Raw genomic sequence first — 26,989 nt, 5'->3', positions numbered from 1 at the left:
TAGCTAAAGTGTATTTCTCTTGAACAGGAGTTGTACATAAAATGGTAGATAACTTAGATCGAGTGGGCTGTAGCACAATCTGCTTCTGGTTGTGGTCTGTACATTAGCAGAGAGACTTAGTTGTGGCCATCCATGTGTATACAGAAGAGCCTCGCAATTTGTGATAGGTGACAGCCTCCTTGACACAATATTGTGTGTGCTTACTGAAGTGTTTAGTCTTCTAGCATGGGGTATTGCCACCATATAAATCATTCATGAGGTGGGGCCATGAAATTTCACAAGAAACAATAACTTACTTGATGTTGAAGTCTTTATGTATGGTGGTGGTGTTTCTGCCTATTTGCTTTACTTTAATGGACACATTTTTGTTAAGTTAGCACATCCCATAAAGACTTCAGTTAGCAGTTTTAGTTTAAAATATACTTTGAGAGGTGATTATTTTTAAGATAACAACCACAGAATGGGTTCCTACACAGAGATTATGGACTTAGAAAGGACTAACAACCTGGCTTCATGTTGGAACATTCACATGGAATATGGATTGACTATATACAGTCAGGGCCAGAAATATTGGAACAAGAATAACTGTTTTGGCAGTTGGCCTCTGCACACCACCACATTGAAGTTGAAAGGAAACACAATCAGATGGGAGCGAAGTCAGGACTTTGAGCTATAATTCAAGGGGTTTGACAAAAGTGGGCATGAGCCATTCAGGAAGTACAGCCAGTGGCATACACACACACCCATCGTTGGTGGCTCATAAGTAATGGGACAAACCAACATCATCTCAAACTTAAGGATCGCCTTTAATACCTGGATGAAAATCCTTTGCAGTCAATGACTGCCTGAAGTCTGGAACCCATGGACATGACCAAATGCTGAGTTTCCTCCCTCGAGATGCTTTGCCAGGCCTTTACTGCAGCTGCCTTCAGTTGCTGATAGTTTGTGGGTCTTTCTGCCTTCAGTCTTGTCTTCAGTAAGTGAAAAGCATGCTCTGTTAGGTTGAGATCAGGTGACTGACTTGGCCATTGAAGAACATCCCACTTCTTTGCCTGGAGAAACTCTTGGGTGGCTTTTGCTGTATGTTTTGGGGCATTATCCATCTGCAGTATGAAGCGGCATCCTATCAGTTTGGCAGCATTTGGCTGAATCTGAGTAGAAAGTATTAGCCCTATATACTTCAGAATTCATCCTGCTGCTTTTATCAGCAGTCAGGTCATCAATAAACACCAGTAGCCCGGCTCCATTGGCAGCCATACATGCCCATGTCATAACAGTGCCTCCACCATGTTTGACAGATGATGTGGTATGCTTTGGATCATGAGCTGTTCCTTTCCTTCTCCATACTTTTCTCTTCCCATCATTCTGGTACAAGTTAATCTTGGTTTCATCAGTCCAAAGAATCTTATTCCAGAACAGGGCAGGCTTTTTTAGGAGTTTGCTGGCAAAGGCTAATCTGGCCTGTCTGTTCTTGAGCGTTACCAGTGGTTTGCACCTTGTTGTGAAGCCTCTGTATTTACATTCATAAAGCCATCTGTTGACTGTAGATGTTGACAATGACATGCCTTCCTCTGCAAGAGTGTTCTTGACCTGGCTAGATGTTGTGAAAGGGTTCCTCTTCACCATGAGCAGAATTCTGCGGTCATCCACTTTAGTTGTCTTCCGTGGTCTTCCAGGTTGCTGTTGCTGAGCTTGCCAGTTAATTCCTTCTTTTCCAGGATGTTCCAAACTGTTGTATTGGCCACTCCCAATGTTTTTGCTATCTCTCTGATGGGTTCATTTTGTTTCCTCAGCCTAATGATGGCCTCCTTCACTCGCATGGACACCTCTTTGGACCTCATGTTGGAGGTTCCAATGCACAGCTACCAAATGCAAATGTAACACTCAGAACCACCTCCGGGCCTTTTATCTGCTTGATTGGACATGGGGTACCCAGGAAACAGGCCACACCTGGCCATGCAGCTGCTTGTCAGCCATTCATTCCATTACTTATGAGCCACCAACGATGGGTGTGTGTGTGTGCCACTGGCTGTCCTTCCTGAATGGTTAGTGCCCCACTTTTGTCAAACCCCTTGAATTACAGCTGAAAGTCCTGACTTCGCTCCCGTCTGGGTGTGTTTCCTTTCGACTTCAATGTGGTGGTGTACAGAGGCCAACTGCCAAAACATTTATCCTTGTTCCAATATTTCTGGCCTTGACTGTATAAAGAAGTCTGCATTTGTAATTTCTGTTGTGCAAGAAATACTGGATTGAATTGTAATGTAATATTATCCAGCCAAGAAGAGCAGTGCTTATGGAATGCAGACTGGCATAGTGACTCTGTGGTAATTTGGTGAAATAGATGTGTACAGCCTCTTCAAGCAACCCTTAGTTAAGGAAAAATAAAACTTCTTCAAGCCTTCCCAATTATTAGGACTTCCTTTCCCATGTGGCCTCCTCAGTTTCATAGAAGATAGGAAGTGTCACAACAAACATTAGTCCGATCACACTAGGATGTGGCAGAATCAACTATTTAAGAAGGATGGCAGGAATCATGGCTGATTTTGCACATTTATTTCAGAGGTCCACCCTCTGTTTTGATATCCATAGGCCCAAGCACCTTGTGAAGGGAAACAGACATGTTGGACTGATAGCATATCAAATACTTACTTCACAGCTTCAGCACTTGGTGGATTGCAAGCTGGGTATTTTTTGAAATTATGTGTATACATTTGACAGTGTACTACAGATTTGGTTACCAAAAAAATTCAGCAAGTCCATATCCATTTACGTCATTCATACCTTTTGACTTACAATATATTTTTCAGGGGGAAGTGATAGCCCTGGACAAGACAGCAGACAAAGTGAAAAAGATTAAGCAAAATGCTGCATTACTGAAGCTGAATTGTATTAAAGCGTTTTGTTATGATGGTACTAAGGCACTTGCTGTTAGCAAGAGAGAGGATGGGCAAGGTAATATGAATTTTCTTGGTGCTTATTTTGTGGTTGTGTTTTCCCAGGAATGAGGACCAGGATTTGTACTGCAATCCTTAGGCCCATGCTATGATAGATGACTCGACCATAAACAGCTTAAGGGTCTGGATCTTTGTTAATATTTAACATTTATCTACAAATCCCTGAAAACCTTGAAAAATGTTTTATAAGCTTCAGTGGTATGTCATTTTTATTTTCTACTGATCAGTTCCTCAATAATATGCATGCAAACCAATACGCTATCCTTCTATGACTGTGTTTGCACATAATGCTTAACCATAGTTCAGCAGTACATGCTTGAGCATCAGGCTCATACTCTACACCCTCCCCTCTCCTAGCACAGCCACAAGGAAGAGATCAGAAGCCATTTCCATTTTCATCTCATTGTGGTGTATCATTAGGTCAAAAGCCAGACAAACTGGTTAATGGTCTGTCTTGTTTGAATAAACCATAGTTAACCACAGTACCCAGCTCAGACATAACCACAAACAACTGTTGAAAATGGAAGCAGATGCATTTGATATCCTCCTTGCAATTGTGCTGGAGGGGAGAAGGGAACCCGCAAGCCCTAAGGCTCATGCATCTAATGCAAAACAATTGTTATGTGCAAACTGGGCCTATATCTTGCAATGCAATCCTATGTATATTTATTCAAAAGGAAGGAAGCCTTAACATATCTCCTCAAAATATATTGCCACTTAATAAACATATATTTTGCAATAAGATATCTCCCTGGCTGCAACCATGGTTTAGTGTGATGAGAACAAGCCTAGCCTTCTCCTGGGCTTGCATGCTCCCCCTCCCCTCTCCTTCTCCAGCATAGCCATGAGGGGACTGAAAGCTTCCACTTCTGTTTTAGATTAATTATTGGCCCAGTTTGCATGATTGCATCAGTCCACCAAGGCTTATATAAGCCACAGTGGGTTGCAACGTGTGCCAGGCACACTTTGGAATACAGAAGCCACAGGTGGTGGTCACTGTGGCATTTTGTGCTGTGCAAACCTGGCAAAGATGGATTTGTTAACCACCCATAACCCTAAAATAGCCCAGGGGTTGTGGGTGGTTTGTTACCCACAGCAACAACCCACCCTTTCTGGGTGTGCATGACACAATAAGCCATGGTGCCCGCCCACCCTCCATGGCTTGAATATTCCAAAGTGCACACGGCATGTGCTGCAACCCACTGTGGCTTATTTAAGCTATGGTGGGTTTTGGCACGTGACAAGCACACTTCGGAATTGTGGGTTGTATATTGCTGCAATTGTGCAAACCAGGTCACTGTTTAAATATCCAAACCTTAAACCTTGGTTAAACTTGACTATGGTTAATAGAAACAAGCCAGCCTCTGTGGTTTGAAGTTGGTTTATTTCAGTAACCATAGTAAAGATTAACCACAATTTATCTGAATTTGGCCAGCATGGCAAACTGCCATTAAACAAAAATGGCACTGAAAGATTCCGAACTCCTCATGGCCTCATGGGAAGTTAAGCTCATTCTTGTAATATTAAACAGTGTTTTAGTGTTGTGTCCAACCTAGCCCACTTTTTCCCCCTTTTTTCTTTACTCATTACAGTTTGGTACATGGGGTTGTCCTTTTAATACCCTTATTCTTTTCAGGTCAAGTGTTTCATTAACATGTTTTTTCCCCTCTGCAAATATATAATTTATAAATAGCTGGTATTTGGTGCATCTTTCATACGTGCAATTGAGGTGGCAGTTGGTATGTCTGGTACACAATGAAGTCTTGACTTGACATCAGCAGTAAAGATTTGAAGAAATTGGCATCCACATGTACAGCACCAAAATGGGGCTCAAGATATATTTCCACTTGAGATCTTTCAGGAATAGAGTGGGAGGCAAAGCACATTTTGCTTCTTTTGTCCAAACATAATGGCAATTTGTCAACAGTTGGAAAACTAACATAAAGACCTTGTAACCAAGATCAGTATGGCTGCATTTTCAGACTGTATCAATTTAACTACATTAAACTGACAGCAGGCTCATGACATTTAAATGAATTGTACTATGAAATTTCCAAACAATAACGAAGATAAGTATGTGACATAAATTGGTTATAGTTTTTGAAATTGTGATGTATCCCTGTAGAAGGACCTCCATTCTTACCAGAATCATTTGATCGAATACTTCTTGATGCACCCTGTAGTGGGATGGGGCAGAGACCAAATATGGCTTACTCCTGGTCTTTAAAGGAAGTGACTTCTTACCAGCCCTTGCAGCGCAAACTTTTTAGAGTGGTATGTATTAATAGTAAAACCTGCTACAAAATGTTGCAGACATGTATCATTACCTTGGAAAAATAGTGAGCTAGCAACTTACTTCATCAGATCATAGTGGTTGCTCTTATGTAGTGGTGGTTAGTAGAGAATTCTTGCATTCATTACTGACTCCTCATGTAAATCATCTAATTTTCTGTAGGCATCCACATCTGCAAGGCCCCCCTGCAAAAAATTCAGGAATAGATACATGGGCTCCCATTCTTGTCTGTCAGTACAAGGGACAAAGGGAAAATTTGAGCCAACGATGTGATGTGGCTGCAAAAAAGGCAAATGCTCTTTTGGGCTGCATTAGTAGAAGCATAGCTTCCAAATCCCGGGAAGTACTAGTTCCCCTCTACTCAGCACTGGTTAGGCCTCATCTGGAGTACTGCTTTAAGAAGGATGCAGACAAACTGGAGAGGGTTCAGAGGAGGGCAACAAAGATGATCAGGGGACTGGAAACAAAGCCCTATGAAGAGAGACTGAAAGAACTGGGCATGTTTAGCCTTGGGAAGAGAAGACTGAGGGGAGATATGATAGCGCTCTTCAAGTACTTGAAAGGCTATCACAGAGAAGAAGGCCAGGATCTCTTCTCGATCATCCAAGAGTGCAGGACACGGAATCATGGGCTCAAGTGATAGGAAGCCAGATTCCGGCTGAATATCAGGAAAAACATCCTGACTGTTAGAGCAATATGACAATGGAACCAATTAGCTGGGGAGGTGGTGGGCTCTCCCACACTGGAGGCCTTCAAGACGAGGCTGGACAGCCATCTGTCAGGGATGCTCTGACTTGGATTCCTGCATTGAGCAGGGGGTTGGACTCGATGGCCTTGTAGGCCCCTTCCAACCCTACTATTCTATGATTCTATGAATTCACAGAAACTATTCACGTTATATCAGTGGGCAACAGGATAATTGATCATCCTTTCTCCAGCACACCCAGTTCACAAGTCTTGCAAAAGTTAGACTAGTAGAGGTCAGGATGAGCGTTATGTTACCTGGCAAATAACAACACTAGAGTAGAGGTGTTGTTGCACTAAATCTAGCTCTCTTTCTAGAAACAGCACAATTTTATAAACTGAATGTTCCTGGTAGCAAGCTTTTGGTAGCATGGAGGCAAGCTGCAAGGTGAATACATTTTTTAGAAGGCAGGATAATTTAAAAATAAATAAATCTTTTTAGAATGAGTACAAGGCATTCATGTCAAATGGTGAATATCTTCTTGATTTGAAACTATTTGCTCCTACAAACCTTTCCCCATGGCCTTTTAAAATATAAGGTAGCATAGGTCTCTTCAGTATATAATCAGATGTGTGAGGATTTTACTTTTCTGAACCTGTTCATGGGGGGTAATTTACTTACTTATTTGGGTTGCTAGTCTGCCCCACCTGTAGGGCATGGTACTGCTTAGACGTGCAGAGACACCCCGCCCCCCAATAAAACAGCACATTTTTAAAACCAACAGAAGGTGTAACCATGGTTACAGCCCAAATATTACATTCTTACACCAACATAAGTAAGAAGAATCCATTTCTGTTAGAGAGACCATTAGCAGATCCAGTGGGAAGATGTCCTGGTGCCCTTTTCCTTGTCCCAGGAAATCTTTAATCTCACTGCTGTGCTCAGATGGAGGCTGGGAACATCAACAGTCATGATTTATTCAGCTGTGTTCCCCTGTGTATTGGAAACTGCTGAGCCAAAAGGAAGGGGGAAAGTTTCATTCTTGTTCTAGAGCCCTTTAGATGTTTGCTTAAAGGTCAGTTTGAGTATATGCATTCTCCTTTTTCTAAAGGAGAAGCAACTGGGGAACTATTGGTTCACCTTCTGAAAGTATCTGCTAGAAGATAATGTGTCCAGGGAACTTCAAACAACAAGACGTTGTAAGATCTTAATTATTCTCAAACATTCATATGTACTAGCCCTTGCTTTGTGAATTGTCTCCACTCCACCAGAGGCTGTTGCCAGGACTGTTTGGCTGCAGAATGTGGGGGCTGGAGTGATTGCAGTGGCTGCAGTCCAAGGGGGAAGCTGATGCACACAAAGGGCTCCCCACACAATGGCCGCTTCAGACAATCTATGCATTGTGGCCATATCACGAGATGCAGTTCTTAGTCCTGCCAAAATATGTTGTAACAGATGTGGACTGCGTAGCTCCCCTGTACAGAGAAAATATTGGAACTACTCTGTATTTTAAAGGGTGATTTTTCTTATGAAATACCGATGACATCCTAAAAAGTAAAAATGTATTGTGTCGTTAGGCAGTGGAACTGCTAAAGCCAGGGGGCATGCTGGTATACAGCACCTGTACAATTACACTTTCTGAAAATGAGGAGCAGGTTGCTTGGGCACTGGAGACTTTCCCATGTCTTCGGCTTCAGTTACAGGTAAGAACATATTTAATTTTTAAAAAATTCACAACCCAACATACATACTTCCTCACTTTCATATTCAGTTACATGCTTTCTGACAGTTGAAAACTCCCGGTGGGAAAAGGGATAGAATAGATCTGCAGATTGCTTTCAGCATCACTACCAAATTGCTGCCATTTTTAGCAGCAGCAAGTACTGAGATTTGATAACAAAATATTTTTCTTTATTTCCCATTATCTATTCAGTAACAATATGACTGTTGAAGTTCTTTTACTTTTGTGTAACTTGATTTTTCTCAGTGGGAGGGCATCTCTTGTATCATTTTTAAAAGTTAGCTTACATCTTTCATATCTGTAGATTCTATCCGTGGCAGAAAGGTGGTTGAGGAGAGCAGCACAGGCACCAGCGGTAGGTAGGTAGGTAGGTAGGTAGGTAGGTAAGTAAATAAATAAGCAAGCAAGCAAGCAAGCATGTTTTAGTGCTATGTGCATCAGCCTCAGTGAGTCTAAGCAGAGGCTTGGCTCTAATGCGCCCCCTCCTCCTGCACACCCGGGAGAAGGACTTCCATAGTGTTTAGTTTCACGCTCAAAGAATTCTGGCTTAGTGTGATGTACAACCAAAGATCATGGTTTAAAGTTCTTGTTACTTGAACTAGTCCACTAACCCATGATTTGAAATGGGCTTGTTTAGAGACTGACCAGAGTTGTTTTAAATCACGATCTCTGGTTCGTATGTAATGCGAAGACCGGATTCTTTAGACGTGAACTAAACACTGCAGAACTCCTTCTCCAGCTGTGCATGAGAAGGACAAGGGAGTACATGAGCCCAAGGCTTTGCTTGGGATTGTTTTACTTCAAGTGCATAGCACTCAACCATGGCTTAGTGTTAATGTGTGAACCAGCTCCGTTTGTTACTAGGCTCGAGGTTACTGAAAAGGAAAATGTTATCTTGCCTGGCTGCAGTCTTCGAAATCAAACAAGTTTGGACAAGTTTTCTAGTACCAGATATAGGGTCTAGATCAGGGATGGGGAGCCTCTGGCCATGGACTGGATAGGGCTCACCAGATGACCCCAACTAGCCAGTGAGATTCTCTACCAGCACCTGCCCCTCCCCCCACAGACCTCAAAATATTTTATCTCCCATCAACAGCTGAAAAATCTCCTTATCTCCAGATTTCTCCTACCCCACCCCCACCCCCTGCTCTGCATTTAGGCTTTTAAAAAGCTTCTATTGGTGCATGCTCTGCACGTCCTTGCAAATCATGGGTTAACTAAGCCACGATTTGCCACTATGACACGCAAGTAGGCTCATTGTCTCCCCTTTGGGAGACCATTTTCCTTAAGGCATTTCCTTTTGTTTTCTTTTGAGAATTAGAGCACATGTACCAGCATAACAAACTAGATTTTACAAGCCTGTTGCAACTCCTGTGTGTAGACAGTCACAGATCACCCAGAGACTTTTGCAGCCTTGATTTGATGGCAAGTTTCAGGAATCTTGCACCCTGCAGTGATGTGAGGAAATGGGAAGGGGTGGGTGTGTGTGTGTGTGTGTGTGTGTGTGTATCCATGTGTATACACACACTTAATAGGAAAAGGAAGGTCAGAGAAATTCTCTAGAGCTTACAGTCCATCAGACTAGTGAAGCAGGGACTTTATGGGAGAACTCTCTCCAAACCTTAGCCTTCCAAGCTATCCCAGGAATGAAAGAGGCATTGCTTGCCTCTATTTCTGTTTCTGTAGTATTCTTTCTTTGCCGAGAGTGATTTCTAGGATCCCATCAAATAGAGGTGAGAATTTCAATTAAAAGGAGGTATTTGCTATTTTGAAAGCTGCCTCGTCGGGCAAAGATTGACAGATCCCTTGAGCATAGTGCATACATACTGCACCTTCGCTGTATGCCCTCCACCTGGTGAAATGGAGTACAGACCTGAGTCCTGCAAGCTCTAATAAGTTGCCAGCAGCTGTAGCGCCACCTCCGAAGAGGGGCCTGCTAAACTTTCCTGTCACCGAGTGCCTGTTTGCCCCCTATAAAGGGCACTGGGAGCAGCAGATGGATGTGCAATGTGTCTGTGTTGACTTATCCGAGTCTGGACAGCCTGCTGATCCTGCAGAGAGAGCGGGCTGGGGAAACACCTGTGTTGATGAGCTTTCATGATTCCATTGCCCTTCCCTTTATAGGATTCAGGCTGTGCTGATGCTTTGTGGGTGAGCAGCAGTTTGGGAATCATTAACCAGTATAAATGTTTGTGTCCAATGTCATCAGATATTTACTGAATCACTGCAGAGATATGACATGAAACTGTAAAAAGTTATGACCAGGATACATCAGATAATTGTGTGACTGTGAGGAGTTTGATTAGTTACCCTTTGCTTCTCCTAGACCTTCTCTGACAGAGTGGCCAAAGGGATTAGGTTTTAATCTTGCAGGATTAAATGGCCGAGACAGACTCTGATTTGATACTGAGTTTTGTGTAATTTTTGTAATCATACTTATCTTATTGCATGCCTGCAGACTATGCGGAATGCACTATTATGGTTGTGGTATGTTGCATTTGAAATTCCATGGCCTAAACTATTGAAGTGGCAGAATGTCTTCCCCCATCAGAAGGTGTAGAAGTGATGCTGCCAGGCACTTTATGAACTTGGCCTGTGTCATGTGCCAGGCTTTCTTCATGTAAACTTTTAATAGCATTAAGTGTCTTACTGCATTCCTCTGGGGGAAAGAGACATGTAAAGGGAGCAGGCATAAATCAAGGCTGCCATTGGCAAGACCCCCAAATCTGGAAAAACCTATTTTGCAATTCAGATCTGCCTAATTATGCAGAAATCCACTCTGTTTGTATATATCTCGTTTGTACAATGTGGCAGAAGCAGGAAAGGAAAGGGACAGAATGCTCTCAATCATTAACAGTCTTGATATTCTCTCAAATGAGGGACAAAGAGGATATTAGCAGCTTCACTCTGCCCAGACTCCTGGGAACCTAGAACAGAACCTTCACATGGACAACGCCAGTTATAGGTAGACTATTTCCATCTTTGACTGGGAGAAGGCAGAATGGTCAATTCCTGTCCATCCTCCAGGTTTTTTTATGGGGGGGATGACAGTTGTATGGAGCACAGGATAAGTAATACCCTTACCTTGTTTTCCTCCTGCTCTACTATCAAATGGAGAAGCAGCTCCATCCACTCCTACAGTACAATCCTATACATGTCTGCTCAGAGGTAAGACCCAGTGGATTCAATTCAGTGTACTCCCATGTTTATGGGTTTGCAGCCTGAGTCTCAATGCGTTCTTGTCAACTAGTATGGGGATTTACTTGCCCAAAGGGCCTGGGAAAGCCCATCCCTTTTAGGTAGCAAAATAGCATGATAATCTCCCCTGCCTTCTTCCTCTAGTACTGTAACAGCTGAGCATCTATTTTCAGTCTTCCATCTCTGTTTTGCTGATGCAACAAGGCAACCCAGCCATAAATTGTATATAAACAGATTTTTAATGGACAACATATACAACTGTTTTGTTAGCGGCAATCATATTAGTGTTACTGATAACAAACGGGCAGGCATTTTTCTCTTTCTATATCATTATGTTGTCTCCTGTAGGCTGAACTTAGTAGGCTAAATAGAAATATCCAATCAAAGGCATGTAGTAAGGCAAACTCAAGGACAGTTTTCTGAACGAAAAAATATTTTAAATATGGCTCTACGGTGGTATGGTAGGCTAGTACTACTGGCTGTTGTGAATACAGCTTTTATTTTCAGTTAAATAAATAATGAACTGCCGAGCAATTAAAACCATTTGTTTTATTTTCCTCTCTAAAAGGAGCCCCATGTCGGAGGAGAAGGCATGATGGGAGCTGGGTTGTCACCTGAACAGTTGAAACGGCTGCAGAGGTTTGATCCATCTGAAGCAGTTTTTCAGGGAATGGATTTTAATTCATTGCAAGATTTGAAATATGAAGATTTGATAAGCCTGGCAAATAAGGACTGTATAGGATTTTTTATTTCAAAATTCATAAAAGTGCAGTGAAAATCACGTAGGAACACAACATAAAAAATACTCTTTCCTGTTAACATTTGGAGCATTCTGAACTGTACCTCATGCTGCTGCAATGTTGCCAAGCCAACAGACTGACGACACAGTTGCTATAGCAGCAGTAAAATCTGCCAGCTGTTTCCCTTGGGAGAGATCCACAGGTCTGAGGGAAGGGGCAGTTTCATTTTGGAAGGCTCTGTTTGGTTTTGTATTAGCAGTAGTTAATACCGATTCTAGAAATGTGTTTGTTCTTCGGTTTGTCCAGATGATTTAGTTTCAAAAAAATCTGCAATCATGTACAATAAAAAGTCTGCTTTCAAAGTGTATTATACTTCACGCATAAATCAGTATTGGAAATATTTGTCATGTTTCATAAAGTCTTGTTTACTAAATTCTGAAATTGCTGCCTTTGAAAAACAATTCTATATTATTAAACAGCATCATTTAATAGAAAAGTTTTAAGTGAGATTGGGTATCTTGTTGCTTTTTATTATTAATCCATTTGAGAGTCTTCTAGCTGATATCCTACAAAGCCTAACCCTATTCTGCTTGTATCTCTCTTCTTAGGAAATACAGTTAAGAGTTTAACTGTACAGTCGTGCTATATTTCATTCTGGGACAGAGCTATCATCTTTTGCATTACCATCTTTTGTGCTAGAAGGGGGGTGGGGGGGCCAACTCAGAATCGTAACATTCCCGTTGCTTTTCACATCTTTTTTTTTAGCCTTTACTATCCAAGGCTCTCTTATCCACTTTGACCAGTTAGGACAGAGTGACTGGTGAGACATGGATGATGGTTGCAGGGACCTGCTACAAGCTTGAGTTAAATGGCTCCCTGCACCCTTTCACTCCCGAGCAAGGCCGGCCCAGTGAGCCAGGTGCATTGTTTGCAACATACGTACTTTAGTCAAATGCAGACAGTCGTTTGTAAAGTGGTAACTTACCACAGTTAGCATGAATCACTTGAAAGCGAGCTTCCCTGTTAACTGTATGAAAGCTCTACGTCTGGAGACAGTAGACTTCTGAACACCAGAAGCTTTGAGACAACAGGGTAGAGCAGTTGCCTTCATGTTCTCTCTGTGGGCCTTCCAGCAGCTTGGCTACTGTTACAGTCACAATGCTGGATTAATGTTACTATAGGAGTGTACCCTTCTAAATAAATTCATTTGTATTTCCCTCAATTTTTGGCTACCGTACCTTTACTTAGGTAGTGCCTAGAGACTAGGAACAGTTGTCCTACCACTTTAAAAAAAAATAGGACAAAAGCTAAGGAAGAGGAAGGAGGTCAAGGCTCAAGAAGGATGCTGAAACAGACAATAACCTTGAAGTAGAAAGCTTGCATGAATCAGATTTAGCACAGATTTTTATTCCATAACTGCTTTGCACTGTTTAGAGATGCTCTCTGCAAAGAAAAACTTGATTCAGATGGGAGACCAAGATCAGAGAAGGCTGTATTTCACAGCTTTAAGCTGTAGATAATTTGCTAACTTTATCAATACAAATTTAACAGATGCAAAACCTCTGAATACCATTATAAATTCAATTATAAGTCTTTCTACTTGCCTTTTAACACTTTAAAAAAGGTAGATTTTGAGCACAAGCCAGCAAAAAAAACCTGTCACAACTAGATTTCATTGAAAGCAACAGAATGAAAGGTAGTCATGACATACAGCTGAAACATGAGCGGAATCCCTGTGTAATGAATCTGTTGCTGGGATATATAATTTCAGGTGGGGAATCAAATATCTAGATATCCTCCAAATAAAAAACTCTATACACATCCAAATGTAGGCAAAAGTCTAGCCTGAAACCATTTCTTCTTGACCTGATTTGTAGGTGCTAGAAGTGTGGAGTGGGGAGCAGATTTAAATGTGAATGATACATCATAATTAGAGTAGACCCACTGAAATCAATGGGACGTAACTAACTTCAGTCCCATTGATTTCTGTGGGTATCCTCAAAGTATGGTTTAAGTCTGGATCCAATCCAATAATGGGTAAGGCTCAGCAACAGATACATTTAGTTGTTTCTTTTAGTGTAGAGAAGATTACAACCTCCATGAGCCAGTCTGAAGGCCTGAATGTGAGCGAGCCAGCAAGAGGTTTCCTGATCACCTGCATATCAGAGGCTGGTGTATTGCCATTTAGTTAGTCTGAGAAGTGAGTTAAGGAGAAAGCCCACTTATGAACATAGTCACGTCTGTTTGCTCAAAATTTTCCTGGAATCAAAAGGTTTTTTTACATATAAGAAAATAGCAGGGGTTGGAGCAGACTTCCTCACAGCAGCCCCACTAGCCCTCTAGAAATGCTACACAGAGGGTTGGGGGACCCAGAGGGAAAGGAGGCATCCCTGAAAACAGGACAAAAGCATGGCACCTTCCATGAGTGGAGTCCTTCCATCCATGGAAGGCATATCCTGGATCCAACCCTTCCAGTTTTAGTCATATGGTACTAGTCATAGCCCCCTTCATGCACCAAACAGCATGGGAATTGTAAGTTAACATGCCTGCTTCAACTTCCATACCGTGTAAGCAGTAAACCCATTCTATAGTCTCGGGTCCTGTGCTTGCATACAATTTAGCTTCCATGTGCCCATGCTTTCCCTTGGTCTTTCAGCAGCTTCACTGACCACTTGTGTAGCTTCTGTGTTTTCATTCAGTTTCTATCAACAAGGTTGATAGGTGGTATACTATCGAGCAGGGATGGGGGAACATGTGGTCCTCCAGATGTTGGACTGCAACTCCCATCATCCCTCACCATTGGCTATGCTGGCCAGGGCTGATGAGAGTTGCAGTCTAGAGGGCCACATGTTCCCCATCCCTGCTATAGAGAGAGATGAGCGGGAGTAGACAGGCAACTGGGGAGAGCAACTGTTTCATCACGGGCAACACAAGTCAGCAAGGAAGAGGAGATTAGTAAGTCCTGTACTTATGACTAAATAATAACAGGCCTGCCCTGTGTAATACCTTGCCTCTGTTTAAAATGAATTAATTACATTTTTACAATTAACAAGCAGAGCAAACCTGCAAATCTGGTGTTCTGATAATGCTTGTTTTACGTTTAGTTAAATGTCCATTGTATTGCTGCTTAACATAAGCTGTGCAAGAGGCTAGTTGTCAGAATTAAGTTTTTAGAGTTTTAAAAGCATATTGTCTTATTAAAGTTTGATATAACACAGTGACAGACTCCAGCTTTAATGCTGACCCCCAAGCTGCAGAGGAACTGGATTGGAGCCAAAGATCAATGGAAAGTGTGAATGTATGGAGGCTAAGTTGTAAATGAGTCCAATATGTAAGACTTCATGTTTACAGCTTTCATAATACAGAATGTACAAGAATTTCTTATGGCTTGAGGAATTTGTACGTGCCTTAACACTTTTAAAGGGTTAAGGGTTTAAACCCACTGAAGGGTTTAAAACAAATCCTAGAATTGCCTTGTGGTTTTTTAAAAAGGGAAACGGTATTACATGAACCTTGGCAAGGGAGGGAGGGAATTTATTCTATGGCTGTTTAACAGTTAGCATTAATATGGCACTTTAAAGTTTTTAAAGCACTTTACATATATTATCTCAGGCTACAATCCTATACCCACCTATTTGAGAGTAAGCCTTACTGAACTCAGTGCATTATACGTCTGAATAGACATGTATGGCAACCTTTCCTAATCTGGTGCCACCAGATGTTTAGTACTTCAACTCCCATCAGCCCCAGCCAGCATGACCAATGGTCAGGAATACTGGGAGTTGTAGTCCAAAACACTTTGAGGACACCAGATTGGGGAAGACTGATGTATAGTATTGCACTGTTTATATTTTAACATTAAACCTTTATGATACACAATTTTAATTATTTTGATACTATCCCTCTTTTTATTATTGTCTTCATAATTTGTTCACTGCTTCAAGAAATGTACTAGGCATATGTTGTAAGCCATTGTTATTCCCATATTGCCACAATGGGTAACACTGGCTGAATATTTTTGATTCCACACTCTGCTCTAGTGTGCTCCATTGCACTGCACTGCACTCTTCACACATTAATTTAAAGGGAACAGCAGTGAGAGAGGTTGATACTGAGAGGCACGCTGTATTAGCCAGTTCTGTGTCACTTCCTTTTTCCTTACTAAGGGCATCAGTTTCCTACTAACAATAATTTGCGTAGAGCCTGGTAGGAGTACCACTGGGAACTCTTCCCAGGTCTTGTATTTTGACAGCCCTGGCTTAGGAGTGAACCTGTTGATAAAGGATTCTATAGAAGTGGGGATCTGCAACACAACGTTGCAGTGTACCACCAGCTCCTACCAAGAGCATTCCTGCACAGGATTCTAGCAAGCCTGGAACCTTGTAGCACCTTTTGGGGTTTGCAGAGGACACTTTTTTCCCTTTCCAGTCCTCCAGAAATATTTTCCTGCTGTGCTATGTAGTAGCAAAGGGGCATTTTATTGTTAAATTACTCTGTTCCACCCCCCCCCCAAGCTTACAGATGAGATATTTTTTTAATTTCATGACATGCATCTTCAGGACCCGAACACCTATCTCTAGGATAATATAACCTGTTAGAGGACAAGACTACTGAATCCAGTCCTGGCACCTTTGGATCTAGCCCATGACTTCCCCCAACATCCCCACTCACCACTGGCACGTGGCCCTTAAGGGAGGTTCTTCACCCTTGTGCAAAATGTTCAAACAACCATTTCCTTTCTTCCCTCAGTTTTCCTCCTTCCCCTGCAACTGATACTTTCAACTTTCCATGCCTCGCCCACCCGCAACCATGAGTTAATTATTAGATTCACAGTCTGCCTGACTTCTGCTTCCTTTAGGACTCCCTCCTTTTCCCCCTTCCTCCGACGTGCAGAAGTGACAGCTGCTCATAAACCCTGGATATTAGGAGAACTATGACTAAGCAGTAATAAGTTCCATCACCCCCTCCCCCAGAAAGAAAAGTAGCACTGAGAGCCATTCCTGTCTTTCGTATACAATAGCCCAGTTCACATGATGAAACAACTCATGGTTTATAAACCATGGGTTGTTTGGGAGCAAGTGAATATGCTGGGTCCTGACCACTTGCCACTTTCTGGTGCACTAAACAACCCAGGGATGCCCCATCCCAGGGTTCTCTGATGTCTGAACCCAGAACTCTGGATTGGTGAGGGAGAAACCAGCCAGAATTATAACCTCAAAACTCAGGTTAGCACACTGGAAGCAGGCAAACAGTCAGGACCCAGCAGACTTGCTTTCTCCTGCTTGCCCCCAGTCAACCCACGGTTAACAAACCATGGGTTGTTTCATCGTGTGAACCAGGTCAATGTGAGGTCTCCTCTCCAATGAAGTGAGTTACAGTGTGGGTATATTTTCATATCTCAATATTTCAAAGGTCCTGGAAGCGTACAGTGCCATTTTTGGCTGTTCCCAAGCCCTAATTCTTTCTCTTTTTTTGTACAAACCTATATACTTGTATGCATACCTAGGGATTTCTCTTGACTATGCAGAGGTCATTACCTTACTTTTGGGTCACCAAAAGTATCCAAACTCTTAGAAGGAATTGTAGAAGCAGTATACATTTAAGTCCCCCTCCCGCCGCAACCACCCTCCATATTCTGATTCCTTAAGAACAAACTCCATCTCACCTTAAATCTTAATTTATCATCAACATTACCAGTCAACATGCTCTTATATGTTATTTAACACACTCTTATTCATATGTTAATCCTTCATCTTTTCTCTGTGTATGTTCTTAATCTTCTTAGGGAAAGACATTTTCCTTTACTTGCATTTAGCATCCAGCACAAATCCTGATTATTAGGGCAACAGGCATTTTAATACACTGTAAGTAAACTGCATATTCAAACTACTGTCTCCATAGGAGCCTTTGATGTATTTATTGGATTATTTTAAAACCCTGTTATATCCTGTCTGGGTGTCAAGTTCCTGGTGAGCAGCTTCATAATAGAAAATGGTGCCATCACCTTGCAAAAAGTGCCAATTCCAGCCTACTTCCTGAAGATACATTTTCTGAAGAGTAATTGGGTGGGTGGGATATCTTACTAATAGGGTTATTAAATTAATGAATTAAGGCTGCAATCCTATGGACCCTGGAGGGTTGTCCCAGGAGTCATAGGGTAGTTTGGATCTTGCCCTCTGAGAATAGGGAGAGAGAGCTGCCTTTGGAGGGGAAGATCTGACCTAAAATCCCTCCTCCCAGCCCCTGAAGAAACATCTGCAGTTCTTGCCCTTTCAACCCAGATGTTGGTGGGGACAAAAGGGGCGGGGGGGGTTCAGGATCCAAAGCTCTCCCCATCCCTAGACACAGGAAAACGTATTCCAGCACTGGAACTGGCATACATAATTTCCCTCCTGTTGGTTGCAATGGGCAGGAAATCTTTCCAAGAAGAAGAAAATATGAAAACAGAAAGGAGTGGAGGTAAATGCCATTCCTCCCTCTTTTTCTCCCTGCTGGCACATGTGGGCAAACTTTGGCTAAGATGGTTTGTCTGCCTTCAGATATCCGCAACGTGTAGGGGAGCATTGATCTAATTATTCCTTGGGGTAGGACTGCTCTATAATAGTAATCATAAAGATATGATAGACACCTACCTTCTGTCCTTAGCTACTTGATTTAAGTTAAAATGCATCATTTATCTGATGTTAATAATGACAGCGCATACCGGGAACAAACCAATCAATGTCATGGGTTGGATCCAGATTTGCACTGGATCAACTGCACTGATGGAAATGAACTTCTGTCCCCTCCTTACAGCAGCCCCTCTATTCCCCTGAAAGTGCTACACAGAGGGTCAGGAGGCCCTGCTAAATGGGGTGAACTGTGGTATGTGTGTGTGTGTATGGGGGAGGGAGAATCCCCCAAAATTGGGTGGAGGCACCTTCCATGAGCAGAGCCCTTCCTCTCATGGAAGATCCATTCTGCTCACAGAAGGCAGATCCTGGATCCAACCCTGCGTTGGCATTTATTTCCCATTGAAATAGTAATGATTGACTTCAATGGGTCAACTGCAGCTAATTTAGTCTGGATCCAACCCATTGAGTTAGTAAGATTCAGCCTAAAGAATCACAAATTTAGTCTTATCTTTATATGGATGCTTACTGTAAAGTTTCCATTTAGAGCTGCTGAGGAATTTGAAATTCTGCCAAACAGTTGCAAAGATAAACTTGAAGTAGGACAAATCCTACAAAGAATAGGAATCAAAAGCCAGACTGAGAACACTAGTAGACTGTACAGTTGGAGAGGAAAAGTAGAATACTAGTGTTATCGTGGAAAGAAAACAGTGGGAAGGGAGTCCACGAAGAATCACAGATGGGGGGGGAATACTGCCGCTCGCCACAGTGCACCAGCAAGTCTATGGAGTGCCAAGGCTAGATTGGTAGGTTCCTGCTCCCCTAGCCCTGAACCTCAGCGATCTAGCACTATAATGTAATAGTGCTACAGCACTGACCGCTGGCAGGTGGGGAATGTGAGTAGGAACTTGATCATCTAGTCCTGAAAAGGAGTTGCAAGGAAGGAAGTTATACTGGCTTCATTCTCTCTTCCTGTAGTATATGGGTGAGAAATTAGGGGAAGTCGTCCCCAGAGCACACATCAACAGACCCTAAGTTCAGAACTCCTTCCAGGATACTTGAAGTTGTTAGGGTCTCTGCTCCCTTCACAGCTTGATGAGTCGTTCAAGGTAGGGATGCACAAGCACCCCATCGCTTGCCCTGAAAGAGAGATTGAGCTTTTGTGAGTGTTCCAGTTGATCACTCACATAGGCTTGCAAAGCAGCTGTCTGTCCTGCCTCCTCCTTCCCCAGCAATAAGGCCTAGAAATTTGCCTTTGGGGTAGGGGAAAGCGTGTGTGTGTGGCAGCAGGTGCAGTGGGGGGCTTCCAGAACTCCAAGCCTCTCTTCCTGCAGGAGACTGTGATAAGGACACTTCCCTGTGAAAGGACACTTCCGAGTGTGCTGTGAGCACACACTTCTGTTGCTACCTCCCCGTGCCCCACGTTGGCTCTGCCTCCGGCTCTGGGGCAGGGAGAGCCGGAGGTGGCTCACAAGATCAAGGCAAGCATAGCCCGTGAATTTACTTTCAAACTGATAGGCACAGGTCTACCAAATTGTTAATAAGGGAACAAGTTGTATCTGCTGCCCAATATTATTACTTATTTATTTATTTATTTATTTATTTATTTATTTATTTATTGCATTTATACCCCGCCTTTTTTCCTCTTGCAAGGAACCCAAGGCAGCTTACATTCTCCTCCTCCTCCTCCATTTTATCCTCACAACAACAGCCCTGTATTACAGTATATCCCTAATAGGAGTGCTCTTTTTCAGGGCTCCAGTCAGCCTGGAACAGGAGCTTTGTAGTCCTGTCGAGGCCTTTTTGAGGAGGGGTGAGTTTCAGGAGGAGGGCAAAAGGACACCTTTTCCCACACTCCTCCCACCCCTACCACAGGCTTTCCTCTGCTGTGCTAAAAGGTAGCAGCTGATGTGAAAGATCTCTGCTTCGATCCCTGGATAGCTGCTGCTGAAACACAGTAGACAATACTGGGCCAAATGGACAAATTGTTTAACTGACTTCGTACAAAGCAGCTTCCTGTGTCCCTGTAACACTGAAGGGCTCAAATGTGAGCATTTTGTAGCTATATAGTGTGCGTGTGTGTGTGTGGGGGGGGATTCCAACTTGTGCAAAAGGAAAGATGTTCTTCCTTTCATTTTTCCTGAAACATGCCTGCATTCCAGGATGGGAGATTTTTTAACCTAGAAACACACATCCCTTTTCCTTCCCCCACCCCACCCCAGTTGCTTACTATAGAAAGTTCGGGTCTTGAGCAGGCCAATTCCTTCTTCACCCATCTTCCAGTTTATTTTAAAAAGCAAATGCATCAGGATTCCAAACTTCCTCATCAAGCCATTTTGGGTTAAAAAACACATTTTTAAGAACATAAAAAGAACTGTGCTGGATCAGACCAAAGGCCTATCTAGTCTAGCATTCTGTTTCCACAGTGGTGAACCAGATGCCCCTGGAGAGCCCATAAACAGGGCATGAGCACAACAGTTCATATTCCTCAGCAACAGGTATACCACCTCTGATACTGGAGGTAATATATAGCCACCATAACTAGTAGCCATTGATAGCTTTATACTCCATAAACTTGTCCAATCCCCTTTTAAAGCCATCCAAGCTAATAGCTATCACTATATCCTGTGGTAGCAAATTCCATAGTTTAACTATGCACTGAAATACTTGTTTGTCTTTTCAGTTTCACTTACAAATTCATATACTAGTGTGTACCGTGGAAGTCCTCCAAGAATGTGGAAATCCCTACCTTATTTGTGGGTGGTCCTGTTTTGCTTCCAAACTAATAGGCACTCGACAACCCAAGTTTGCTATTAGAGAGAATGATGATGTCAAATATTAATTTCTTCTGAAGCACAGAGACTTCTACATGCTAACATACTCTGCCCATAGTAATTTAGTAATGTAACATGGAGCATCTACCTGCATTAAGTTGTGGAGTTATGCTACATTTTAGGCCAATCTAAAGATTTCTGAAACTAACAGAAATCAAAATGTCAACATCTTGCAAATGTATATTGGAAGGATTTTTCAAGAGGTATTAATGTGATTTCTTAGCCTATGAATTTAAATACCAACCCCAGAGGTCCTCTTTTCCAGAAAATCTAAGTTCATATATACTTTGAAGTGTTCTGAGATTCATATAATTCTTTTCCTTATTTATTATTTTCTGTAAAACTCACTACTTAATAAAGATGCTGAGCCACTGTTTCAAGAAGGAATGTTGGGCAGAAATTGATCTAGCCTGGGACATGCAACAGGCAAGTGAAAATATGCAATATTAACTTGCATTTGGTACAAGTACTGGTTGTATAGTGCCGACCTGAAATTCCTTGTGGAATCTTGTTTGCTTCTGGCAGACAATTTGATAATTACAATAACCTGTTAGCAACCTACTGACAGCTAAACCCAAGAGGTGAAAAACAGAGGAACAAGTTTAACAGGATAGAGAGCATGTTGAATATAGAAAAAGTGGAGAAGCTACAAAAGTTTATTTTCCAACAAAATAACTCTCCACAAGCGGTGTAAACTTTTCTTACTAAAACAAATACTCTAAAACACAAAAAGATTTTACATTTCCAGTGAAACACTCACAGTCACATTTGCCTGTGTTTTTAACTTTCCTGGATCCTCAACAAAGAGCCAGCAGATTGATGCTTTCCCAATTACCCGTAGCCATAAACTTCCTCATGCTGCTTGCCTGCAATTTGGACCTTTAGAATTATAGACAGAAGGAAGAAATTACTGGATTCTGGAATCATCTGTATTCTCAAGGCTCACTGATTGTATTATGATTTGGCCCTAGCTTCCACATTTAGCTGCTCAGATGAGTTGTCTATTTACATGAGCTGTGTGATCTTTGAAGTAGAAGCATGGAAGATTGTGTGCTACTTATATAAGTTGGTGTATTGACAGTGTGGCAGTCCCTTTTCTTAGATGTAGCCTCGTGGTCTTCCAAGGGTGTCTTCCTCTGAGACTACACTGCATATCTGAATAGGTCTCATCCCTGAGCAGCTAAATGTGCAAATTATGGTTGATCCATGACATATGGATTCACCTTTAGAATCTCTTGGGGACCCTTAGCAACCACTCCTGTCATACATACATACATACATACGTGTGTGTGTGTGTGTAAAAATTATATATATATTTACACACAGCCACACACACTCATACACCATGTCAAATGTGGCCTATCAAGTTGACAAGGAAAAAGATATCTGTATGCCCACTGCAATTAGTGTGTACTGTGCAGAGCATGACCAGTTAGAGTGTCACATTATTTTTGCCATAGGTTTAAAATGCAAAAATAGTAAGTTTGCAAGGGCAATCCAACCTTTTATCTAAATTATTCATTCCTATTTACTAAGTACAAGGAAGTGTGTCTAGAGTGAACACTGTTAACAAATCTCCTGAATGAGGCTGGTTTCAGTTGCCAGTAATTCAAAAGCAAATCTGCTGACTTGGCATTAGGACTCTAAAACAGTGTGGTCAATCTTATGTAAGAAGGTGTTTGCAGAAATAACATTTATAAACTGTCTATACAGTACACAGTACCAGTACATAGAAAAGAGATTTTGACTTCATGATCCCCAGTGTGTAAGGCAAGACTGAATTCTGTTCCCAAATGTAGTCCACTAGAGGTACAAGCAACGTAAGAGGCTCTTAAATCAATACGCAAATCAGGTGCCTACAGTTTAAAAAATCAGAACAGATAAGAGCTTCAGTTTTGGATGTGCTGATTTTGGCTTGCTGAAAAACATGGGAAGGTATCAAACATCAACTGTATTTTGTCTGAAAACACTAACAACACCTTGATGGCAACGGATATTGTTCAAGTGGCAGCTACCAAAAACAGCTTTGGAAAAAAAAGAAGCAGCATGGTACAACATGAGGAGCTTCGCAGTTGTACTACGCCAATGTGTTACAGCACTAATAAAAATGAATATTCTATTTCATGCTATTGCCATGAAAGCAACAGCAATACAAAATCAGCATACAGGATACCATGTGTTCTGCCATGAAAAACCCAGATTTGTTTTTTAAAGGGGCTTTGTCATACACAACTTCAAAAGAAGCACAGAACTGCCAGAGGCAAATGTTACTGGTGGATATACACATCCCTCTTCCATTCTGCTGTATCGTTGCGTTTTTTAGATATCACTTCCCCATCTCTGTCACAATACTGGTCCCTAGATTTATGACGGCTCCGCTGCTTGTTGCCTTCGTTATGGTCCTGCTCTCGGTCCCTTTCCTTTGAGCGATGCCTCGATTCCCGATGTCTGTGATCACTGCCCCCGTGGGACTCGTCCCTGTGACTGTGATCTCTATGAGAATCATAGTGTTCATGTGAGTAGTCCTCCTTTGGCTCTATGTATGCTGAATCTCTGCTGTCTTGTGTTTCCGAGTCAAAAGTTTCTTGTCTAGACAGACCACGGCTAGTTCCACTACGATGGTTATGGTGATGACTTGAAGAAGAAGAGCGGTGTTGGGATTTCCTGGTGTGTTCAGCCCGTGCTTCTTCTTCCCCTTGGGAACCAGTTCGTTCAGGGGCTGATTGTTCATTCCTCTGATCTCCTTGAGAGCCCTGATCGATACAACAGAATTGTAATTTTACATTGGCATATGTTAAACAGAAAATGCAGTAATGTCATGGTCCTCAAACTTATTACTCTTGAGCAGGCTCGCTGAGTTTCACAGTGCTATTCCAGAAGAGGTGGTCAGAAGGCAACAACTTATGGCTAGCAACCTTGGTCTAATCTAGGAACTTAAGAGTTCAACGTTTACTGAAGATACTGCATTATAATACAAGTGAACCTTCATTCCAAAAAGAAAACAAAGTCAGCCTCAATTTATTTTCTCATAAGCCCTGAGCTTGGGTGATCATAGTCACTTTTAGGACATGCTGATTAGGTCCACCTAGCAGCACAGACACAGCACACAGAAAGTAGACAGCAGTTCTGGTAATGAGGTCAGTGAGTCAGGCACCAAATAAACCTAAGAAACTTTTGAGAGTGTACATCAGTGGAAAAAGATCAAGAGCAAACAACAGAATGAAGGCAAATAAAAGGATTTTCCATTTTAAAAACAGGATTTTGTCCTTAAAATAAAGATTTTTCAAAGATTCAAACATGATAGCACTTGTAACACCAATAATATCACTGCTGTACTGTTTTTCAAGGCAACCAAGTGGCATTCTAGTTATTGGTAAGAGGTTGTTTTGACTGCACAAATGATCTATTTGGACAGATTGAACTTTTGTCAAAAACAGACACAGTGAAATTATCATTTAATTTCCTAGCACATTACTGGTGACTGAAAACAAAAGTAAAAATTACCAAGCATAATCAAACCTAATCTTCATCGGCGGAATGTTTTCAAATCACTGAAAAATGAACAATTGTGATTAGCTTAGGGATGCTGTTATATCAGTCTTTCACAGTTCCCACCAATAAAATCACTTAAAAGCTTTGGTTACTGTTAATGAAGTACTGAAATCCAGGGGTTGGATCCAGATTTCTGCTGGATCAACTGTGCTAATGGAAGTGGATCCCACTCCCCCTTCTTCCCACAGCAGCCCCTCCACCCCCACCCCCTGAAAGTGCTACATAGAGAATCAGGAGACTGTCCCAAAAATTGGGCGGAGGGATCTCCCACTAGCAAAACCCTTCTTTTGTGGAAGGCAGAACCTGGATCCAACCCTAGGTATCCAGTTTGCATTTTATTATCAAAATTAGAGTTAATTTAAGGCAATAATTATTTTGATGTTTTCTGCATTCACAATTTCTATGAAAAGCATTTATCCTTCACCTTGTAGATAGCATTTGGTCTTCAAAGAGTTATTAAGTCTAGCTTGGTAGATGTAGAACTGGGTTTGTCACCATTAAGGGACTTGGCTTTAGGCTTAAATTTGACAGCTCTGATTCTTGCAACCTGTTTCCACGTGATTTCTATGCAAAGTGGCATGACATTTTGAGATCCATTCTTTTCAGATTTGGGAGGGCTACTTTGGGCTTCAACATTAATGGAATCGTTTTATATGACATTCCATTTGCATCGGATCTGAAAGCTAAGGGAATATCTGCAATGTTTTAATAGTATAGACCCATTGAAAGGAATGGGACTTAAATTAGACTAACATTGGATACAACCCATTTGTAACACCAACAGCCACTACAGTCCATGTGCACAGCAGTGGCTCTTGCAGGACAGCCTTTAAAATAAAAAGCACCTGTACCTGTAAATTAACATTTGGGCCTGGATTGATAGGAAGAGTGGCAGTTGCTAGCGTGCGAGTGAGAAGCTGACTAGGGGGATGGCTGCTAGCAGGATGTGTGGCCTTCCAATAAGCTTCCAAATAGTCAGCCAGGTGCTCGCAAGCATCTTCAAGCTGGTTTTCATCCAGAATCACATCAAACATTTCCTGAAAATGGGATATTTCAGTCAGAACAACCAAAGCACTGAAGAGCAAGAACTTGCAAACTAAATCCGACAACCCACCCAAACAGTTCATTGCATTCACCATGTTCTTTGCATTCAAAAGCAGCAAAAAGTTGACAATATAACACTAAAGGGTACTACAGGAAAAAATCCCATTTTTACAACAAAAAGCCAAGGAAGGAGGCTGCAAAAGGAAGTTGTGGGACTCCCAATACTGAGGCAAATGCAGAGGAGGAGATTATTTATTTAAGAGTTATTCAGTGGTATTCATGCAAAGAGGTGCACACACAATTTTCACCCTCAATCCAGCTGGCCAGGCTACATGCACAGATCCTAAAACCAGTAACTGCACCAATCAGGAGAGGAGCAGATAAAAGCTTGACTGATTTCCCCCTCCGCTGCTTCTTCCCTACAATAAGTTGAGTTGATTGTTGTGATTACTGTTTGTAGAATAGGGTTGTGCATGTGCAGGGACTAAGAATTACAGAAATTCACCTGGTCCCTTTTCCTGTTTACCAAGTTTTTCTGCCCTTGTGGCTCGAAACTGCTACACAGTTAGATTTTGGTCAGTAAAAAATGGGCCGAATTACAGTTATGCATTTATTTATTACATTTCTATACCACCCAGTAGCCAAAGCTCTCTGGGCAGTTCACACCAGTATATATTAACATGTCTCACACACACACACACACAAACACACACATGCATGCACAACTTTATATATTTCCACCAGTATATATTAAGAATAACTCACTGGAGGGCACTGAGCCAGTTTATCAGCTGCTACCATTTGAACGTTAAGGTGTTTAGCCTGAGATTTGCCTCGGGATTTTATCAGCCTCTGTAAAACCTGTGGAAAAGAAGACTGCAGTTAAAATATGAAGGAATGAGAAAATAAATAATAATCTTTGAACCACGTGAAAAGAGGCTGCATGTACTAATATCCAAAGAAGAGCCTTCTGAAGAAGTAACTTAAAGCAGGGGCACAGGGCAGGTCTCAGTGAACCACCACCCTGCAGCATTGCTCCAATGTTCTGTTTTAATTCTTTGCAGTGCGTTTATTTTGTGCATTTAGGAGGGGATTTTCTTTCCTTCCTAAACTCAACTCCTGCGAAGTTTTTCTGCTTGATTTTGGGAAGTCATCTCCTTATACTAAAGTTTCCCATTGTTCCACATGTTATTTTAGGTATCTATCCCATTTCCTTCCCTGTGCACTATACACTATGCTTCCTTCAGAAATGCAGTGGCAACCTATGTATAGAAACTGTGTGCACTATCCATTCATTGATTATATTGATTATTTTGATTATATTTTCCCACACATGG

At 41.9% G+C, this 26,989-nt stretch overlaps 2 protein-coding genes across 15 annotated transcripts in view; one reads left to right on the top strand and one right to left on the bottom strand.

The window, feature by feature from the left end:
• Positions 1 to 12,831, top strand: part of NSUN6 (NOP2/Sun RNA methyltransferase 6) — a 44,771-nt gene extending 31,940 nt beyond the window's left edge. For 5 of the 8 annotated variants that reach the window (XM_084859013.1, XM_084859016.1, XM_084859015.1 and 2 more), the window contains 5 exons: positions 2,808 to 2,952; positions 5,080 to 5,228; positions 7,510 to 7,635; positions 10,794 to 10,841; positions 11,440 to 12,238. In XM_084859013.1, coding sequence (XP_084715139.1) covers positions 2,808 to 2,952; positions 5,080 to 5,228; positions 7,510 to 7,635; positions 10,794 to 10,841; positions 11,440 to 11,646 — 675 coding nt within the window. In that variant the 3' untranslated portion in view covers positions 11,647 to 12,238. Of the gene's footprint in view, positions 1 to 2,807; positions 2,953 to 5,079; positions 5,229 to 7,509; positions 7,636 to 10,793; positions 10,842 to 11,439 lie in introns of all 8 variants that reach the window. The other 3 variants (XM_084859019.1, XM_084859018.1, XM_084859014.1) reach the window with 1 other exon arrangement.
• An 8,829-nt stretch (positions 12,832 to 21,660) lies between these two features.
• Positions 21,661 to 26,989, bottom strand: part of CACNB2 (calcium voltage-gated channel auxiliary subunit beta 2) — a 258,911-nt gene continuing 253,582 nt past the window's right edge. For 4 of the 7 annotated variants that reach the window (XM_084859008.1, XM_084859005.1, XM_084859009.1 and 1 more), the window contains 3 exons: positions 26,418 to 26,513; positions 25,460 to 25,645; positions 21,681 to 23,809 (listed from right to left, as the gene is read on the bottom strand). In XM_084859008.1, the coding sequence (XP_084715134.1) occupies positions 23,324 to 23,809; positions 25,460 to 25,645; positions 26,418 to 26,513 (768 nt within the window). In that variant the 3' untranslated portion in view covers positions 21,681 to 23,323. Of the gene's footprint in view, positions 23,810 to 25,459; positions 25,646 to 26,417; positions 26,514 to 26,989 lie in introns of all 7 variants that reach the window. The other 3 variants (XM_084859011.1, XM_084859007.1, XM_084859012.1) reach the window with 2 other exon arrangements.

This window comes from Heloderma suspectum, chromosome 5, assembly GCF_057233095.1.
Source record: "Heloderma suspectum isolate Gila_16-S chromosome 5, 16-S_ref, whole genome shotgun sequence".
In the NCBI taxonomy this organism is placed as follows: Eukaryota; Metazoa; Chordata; class Lepidosauria; order Squamata; family Helodermatidae; genus Heloderma; species Heloderma suspectum.
The sequence above is the reverse complement of the archived record's forward strand: the minus strand, read 5'-3'. Positions and strand labels throughout refer to the sequence as shown.